The sequence below is a fragment of the Apteryx mantelli genome, chromosome 13 (assembly GCF_036417845.1).
Source record: "Apteryx mantelli isolate bAptMan1 chromosome 13, bAptMan1.hap1, whole genome shotgun sequence".
NCBI classification, from domain to species: Eukaryota; Metazoa; Chordata; class Aves; order Apterygiformes; family Apterygidae; genus Apteryx; species Apteryx mantelli.
The window spans coordinates 17,112,194-17,118,754 of record NC_089990.1 but is presented as its reverse complement, the minus strand read 5'-3'; the positions used below and the strand labels follow the sequence as shown (position 1 = coordinate 17,118,754).

At 41.3% G+C, this 6,561-nt stretch overlaps 1 protein-coding gene across 2 annotated transcripts; it reads right to left on the bottom strand.

Annotated features, from left to right (window-relative positions):
- Window positions 1-269: 269 nt before the first annotated feature.
- Window positions 270-5,823, bottom strand: VMA21 (vacuolar ATPase assembly factor VMA21). Of its 2 annotated transcripts, XM_067304203.1 has the most exons (4): window positions 5,746-5,823; window positions 4,048-4,157; window positions 2,416-2,592; window positions 270-1,368 (listed from the first exon to the last, which is right to left on the bottom strand). In XM_067304203.1, exons 1-3 carry the CDS (start codon window positions 5,796-5,798, stop codon window positions 2,450-2,452), a joined length of 306 nt encoding a protein of 101 aa, XP_067160304.1. In that variant the 5' UTR covers window positions 5,799-5,823; the 3' UTR covers window positions 270-1,368; window positions 2,416-2,449. The 2 variants fall into 2 exon arrangements, with proteins under 2 accessions (XP_067160304.1, XP_067160303.1); XM_067304202.1 differs by having other exon boundaries at window positions 270-2,592.
- Between the last annotated feature and the right edge of the window lie 738 nt (window positions 5,824-6,561).

Genomic DNA, 6,561 nt, shown 5'->3' with positions numbered 1-6,561 from the left:
TTCCTTACCATTCCTAGGAAATGCAATTTTAGTGTCTAGGGATTCTGGTATGTGAAACAAATAACATAGATATAGCACAATACCCAGCTAATGAAGCACAACAGCAGTTTTCCCATTTATACTCCATTATAAATAGAGTAAAAATGCTAGAAAACCATGTTAAAGCTGACCTATTTGTTATAAGCTGTGCCACACATGAGCAGTATTAAAGACATAATTCAAAAATTGTTCAGCACAAGTATTTGTTTACTGGATCTCAGCAGCGGAACTTGTATTGCAGGGTAATCCTTTATTAAAAGGCAGTATTTATTATACAATGTACAGTTCATATACTGGAGAGCAGAAAAATCTCAATACAGCATTGTACAAACTAAATTTGAGTTTCAAGTTACTACGAGACCGTTCTCCAGTGTGCCAGCAGCAATCTAACACTGGACTTCTAGATGAGAAAAGTTAATGTTTCAGAAACAAAATGTAAAGATTGATTTGTATTAGTGCAAAGCTACCAAGTAGCAATAAGCTTCACTGCTAGTGCTTCAACTGCATTCTAGCACACCCTGTGGATGTTTGCGCACCCCTAGGATGGGGTGGAAAAGAGGAGAATGAGCCCTGGGAACACATTCCAGTAGCTACTGTGCATGGTTAGCTGATTTTTGTCATATTTATGGATAAGTTTTACAACAGACAAATGTAGTAGCAAAAACATTCCAAGTCCTATATTAAACAAAAAACCTTCTAGAAAATGCTTAACTAATATAACAACCTGGAAAACTCAAAGGAACAGAAAGACTTAAAGCACAATAGCGTAAAAGCAGTCATCTGCATAAGGGAAATTCTGTGCAGTGCCAGAACCTTGGGGAAAAAAATATTTTCTCTACAGATTAAGTTTGCTAACAGCAACACAACGGTCAAATGAATTTCAGGTTATTATCCTGGGAGATAAAAATCTCACCATGGTTTTACTACAGAAAGCCCCCATACACAACCAAGGAAAAAAAAAAAAGTGATCAACATGTTGTATCATGCCACAGTATATAACTTGCTTTTCTTCATAAATATTAGGTTTTCCATAATGTGGTAACTCCTGTGTTCTGCTTCATAAAGGACATTTGCAGACGGCTGCAGCTTGTCTTCTCTCACTCATTCCTCTACTACCCATTAGAATGGGTTATGGCTGTTACTTCGTCTAGAATTTCACCACCAGCAATGCAATTTTTATAAAAGTAAGAACTTGCACAGAAATTCAGGAGCAACCACAATTTAAAATATTCACTAAAAAAAAAAATGCTATACCATTTCCTTTGCATCAGCAAGATTAACTGCAGAAGAGCAGAAAGATGAGCAAGACATTCCATTCCATTCCAAACACTGCAAAAGGAAATTAAAGGTTGAATTTTATGCCATAATCAAAAATTACATTTGAAAATGAAAAAACAGAGCTGACGTTTCACATTAAAAAGACACCACCTGAGTTTCTAACAAGTTCTAATTTTGCAATGACTTTTAAAAGTGGAAATGCATTTTTTAGAAGACTAATTCCACCTCATAGGAGACAAAACTCATCTAGTGTTTTTGACTCAAACAAGTACACTACTACAAATGCACTATAGGGTCACTAAACACATCTACCGTGCATTACTATTTAAACAACCTATTCATCTTACATGATTCTCTGTAACTTGAGACTTTTCCTGCAAATGAATTACAGAAGTCAGAAAGCAACATTTTTTAAGTTTTGATAGAAAAATAATGACCAAGCTTTAACAAACTTCAGTAGTTGTTCCTTAGAAAGTTTTTCAGAAGAATTCCTCAACTTGTTTTGTCATTTTTTGGTTTCTATAGTTACAAAGCCTCTGCGCAACGTACCACTGTAAAGAGCTGCCTGTTCAGCCATTGCCTTTATTCCACTTCCAACAACAAAAACAAAATTAGACTGTATACCTATTAGCATATCGATTAGCACAAAACAATGCTCAGTTGGACCGTATGTTCTGAAAATGGGGAAGCTATCCACAGCAAAGAGAAATCACATCTTTCCCATATGAGTTAGATAGTAAGTTATGTAGCTTTTGTAACTAGTAATTGAGTTACTGAAAAACATAATTTTTGCATCATGTCAATACTATTTCCAAAGATGACCAGAAAAATACTAAGAATGCCAAAAATAGCTACATGATTTTTTTCCCCCCTCTGAAATATGCAATTATTTCATTCTAATTTCAGGTGAAGACCTCTTCAGCTCCACCTGACTAATGTACAACTTTCACCAGCATTAGAGAAAATACTGGCACACATCTGAGATGAGCATAAGTCTTGTTCTAACCAAAACACAGTTGAGGCATTAGCCTCATCTTTATACGCATGTATACTACATTGAAGAATGCTTTTAACTCAATTCACAAAAATTCTATTTACAGTCTGTAGGTATCGGAGGATGATGATTTTCATTTTAGTCCTGTTTGCCTTCCCGCCACTGTCGAGTACCTTCATTCCATGCCACATACACAAACAGAGCAAGTACCACATGAACAGTAACTACAGCAACTATGGCAGCATAAAAGTAGCTGTCTTTGTTGGACATTCCTAAGGTACCTGAGAAAATAAAACAAAGAGTAAAGAATATTAGTTATTAGGAACTGTGAAATACCAAATCACAATTGTTTCAGACCAAAGCTGTAGTTACTCTTGTATCAAAAGACTGAGCTGAGAAAGATACACAGGAAAGAATTCACCATGATAATTACACACCTTGGAACTATTTCTAGAATAAAGCAACACTGCAAATATTCAACATTTAAGATAAATGCCCTGCTTTTGAAGTTAACAGTTTCCAGTTCTAAATATTCATTTTTTTCTTCTATTACCTTTTGGCACCAAATAAACGTCAACATCCTCTTTCCGTAACTGTGATTCTCTTTGTAAGGTAGGAAAACAGAGGGGGAAAATGATTATGCAGTTTGTTTGCCATTATAAAAGGATACAACAGTAGAACTACAGTTAAATTTAGAGACCTCCTAACTTGCATGCTTAGACCATAACACAATGATTCCTCATCAGTTACTAAAATATTAAGACTTCAGATACCAGAAGCATTTCAAAATATCAGTTATCTTCATTCATTCGTTCCAAAAAACTCCAAAAAACAAAACCAATCCTATAATTGCTGGCAGTTCTTGTCATTGACTGACAAAGCAAAGTTAAGGCTTAGCTTGCCAAATTATGCTATGCCTCAGGTAAAAGAGCCAAAACAATAAAAAGTATCTTGAAAGTTATTTAGCAAGTTTTCAGCTTCAACCTTCAGAACTACATATAACAGTACACACCAATGGAGAATCATCTTGAAAGACCTTTGAACTTAGTTATAGACTCATAAACTGTTTTTAAGAGCAGCTGCTTGCTTTCTTCCTCTCTCCTCCCTCTTCCTGAAAGAGATGCTTTTCTTCTGCTGTATTAGGAATTTATTATAGCCTTGCAGAATCAAGGCTAAAACTTGGTTGTTAGCAATTTAACAGAACCATTCCATATGAGCAGTTAAAATCATTTGTTTTTTCCCTTTTGTTTTAGGGGAAAACTCTACAAGCAATCACATTCAAGGTCTGGAACCAGGCTTATGGCTTAATGGTTTATGCTATAAATGCAGGTATGTTTTAAAAAAGCAAAAAACAAACTGGATATATACAATTGTTCCATCTTGAATACATCATTAGTTCAAAACGCCTGCAAAAAACATACCCTGATGATTCTGATAAAGGTCTGCTGAAGGGAGGTGTTACGTACTCTATAAGTAATGGGAATGCTGCTTCTGTATACCATACAAATCATTCTATAACAAACAACAGTGAATATTAGATTGCAGACCACAATGCAGGGAAAGATGTATTGGCCATTTATATCACTTTCCAGTTCCAATTACACATTACAGGGCCTTTAGCCTGCAAAAGGAAACAGATATTCAAAACAGAAACAAACAGGAAGGACAGAGACACTATTAGAGGCTGTTTTTCCTCTTTTTTAAATAGTATTGCTAATCAACAGAAACAGAATTACCTTCAAATATATAAGCCTTTGATGAAAAATACAGCCCAATAGGTAATGTGATCATTAAAGCTGTGAAGAACAGAAGTGTTCTCAAAGTTGATGTTAATGAACCCTCATTTCTGAAATAAACAAGAAAAGTTATACATAGAAAGAAGTCACAACATATATCCCTGACACAGGACATCAACTTGTCCTGAACAGGAAAAATAAGCCAGTTAATTTAAGAATTAGGTGCATTTGTCACTTGGAAGGAATGAAGACTTCAAGTATGCATTTGCTAGGTGGAACTGAAAATGACAAATTCAAAATGATGCAACAGTTCCACTAGTTAAAGTTCCCTGACAAGATTAATAATGGTATTTAGATTTTTCTCTCCGTTATTTTGTTAGCATTAAAAACATGGGTTTTATATTAATGTTTGTCAGTATATTATTACATACTTATTAAATATCTAATATTAGACATGTGTGAATGACAGCATTTTGCATCAAATCTTTCCGAGTTCCCTATTTTTCTTTCTGGAAAAAGAACTACAGTTCCAGGAAAATGACAAATACCACAGGCTAGGATAGAGAGAGAAGTACTCAGAATGACTTAACAGTTTAACTGCTGGAAATGGAGTTCCTTTTTATTGTGTATTGTCCCTCTATTTAAAATATTTTTTCAATTTCCACAGAGAAAGTTGGAATAACTGCAGCAATTCTTAGAATATGAGGCCAATACATCAAAACATTAGTAGTCTTTTTGCCCCCTTTACAGGTGCAAACCTAGAAGATGTTGAACAAGACAGTCACGACAAAAGATTATGTACTTGGTAAGGTTTTCCCTGGACTTTACCCACTAGAACAGATTTTATTTCTGCACAACACCACATACAGCTTGCATTTACATGCTTCTACTAAGTTTTACTCGCTCTGCTTGGCTGCCTTAATTATTTTATGCTGAAGTAAACATGTAAGCCAAGCAATACCCTTCTGACTTTCAAAGATTACCAGAGTCAGTGATCTGTGTCCTTAAGACTTTGAAGCACAAATATCCACCAAAAGCAATCCAAGTGGAGGTACATAATTCTTAAAGCTCACAGGTGGTTGCACAGTACTTTTTGTATAAGCAGCCTCAGAAGGTTGTATTCATACATATTTGTGCCACAGCATACTGCTTGAAATCACATTTCATCCCTGATGTTTCTTTGGAAAGGTAAGTGGAAATTTAAACAAAAATTGATTCTCATCCTCTGAGAGTTACTAAAAGACACTGATGTGCAGCTGCACATAGCTTTTACACTAAAGCCAACAGCACTTTTTGCTAATCAGGCTACATTATGTTCGCACGCATTTAAGCAGCACAGTAGGAGACGTTCAGAACTTTTTTCTTTACGAAGATTTGCTTCAAGCTCTGCCGGGGGGAGGGGCGGGGAGTGTCACCCCAGCCCCGCGCTGGCAGCCCCCACCCGCACGGGTACGACAAGAACAAGATGGCTCCCGGCTAGTTACCGAGGTTACCCCCCGCGCCCACACGGCCCCGGGAGGCAGCCGGCTCCCGCCGCGGCCCAGCCGCGCACTGCCTTGGCGCGCCGCGGGGCCTTTCCCCGCGGAGCGGCGCGGCACGGCGCGGCGCGGAGGGGAGGGGAGGGGAGCGGGCTGCGGGCGGGCGGCCCTGCCCGCGCCGCTTCCCCCGGCTCCCCAGTCCCTCCCGGCCCCCCCCCACCTGAGGTCGAGCGCAGGGGCCGCGTTCAGCGCCGCCTTATCGTATCGCTCCATCGCCGCCGCGACCCTCTCCCGCCGCTTCCGGTCAGCTGACTGCCCGCCCGCGCGTCATGTGACCTCCTGGGGGGGCGGTTCCGGCGTGCGCCGCGGCGCCTCCGCGGTCTCCATGGCGACGGCGGCGGCGCTGCCGCGGCCTGGCCCCGCGCGGCCCCGCGGGCGCGGAGCGGCGGCGCCTCCCGTGCCGCGGTGGAGGCATCAGCGCGGGGCCAGCGAGGCACTGCGAGCCTCAGCCGAGCTTGAATTTGCAAAGTCTACCCACATTTTACAACGGGTTCCCAGAACACCGCAGGGTTGCAGTGCAACATAGAAATCGTCAAAATAGTCGAGACACTGATCAACTCGCCAGTGCCAAATACCGCGAATGGAAAAATGCAGCCCTGGGCATGGCTGCGGGAGCCTGCCGGGGGCCTGGGCCTGGGCCTCGGCCGGGGCCTGGGCCGGCCCGCTGGGGCGGGAGGCTTGTGCACCTGCAGGGCTCCTGCCCTCCCAGCACCGCAGCTACCGCGACGTTTTTCAGAGGGATGTTCTGTTCCCTCCCTGCCCAAGAAATACGGATTTACACCGCCATGTGCTGATCGCTTTAACTAAAACGGCCTTCCCCGGGCTGAGATGGAATTTCTGGGCAAAATCAGCGATGACACAGTGCCCAAAGTAAGAAATACAGACGGGGGGCTTGAACCGACCCCCCTGCCCCCTGGCCTGGCAGAGCGCTGAGCGTTTCGGGGGCGAGGCTCTGCCCAGGCTGGTGGTTCACACT

Bases quoted from the DNA above. Each gene is read 5' to 3' on its own strand.
- VMA21 (XM_067304202.1), bottom strand. From the start codon at position 5,798: ATGGAGCGATACGATAAGGCGGCGCTGAACGCGGCCCCTGCGCTCGAC. The intron at 4,158-5,745 runs GTGGGGGGGGGC...TGTTTATTTCAG, and splicing joins GCCCCTGCGCTCGACCTCAG to AAATGAGGGTTCATTAACAT. The intron at 2,593-4,047 runs GTAATTCTGTTT...TTATTTTCTCAG, and splicing joins AAAGGCTTATATATTTGAAG to GTACCTTAGGAATGTCCAAC.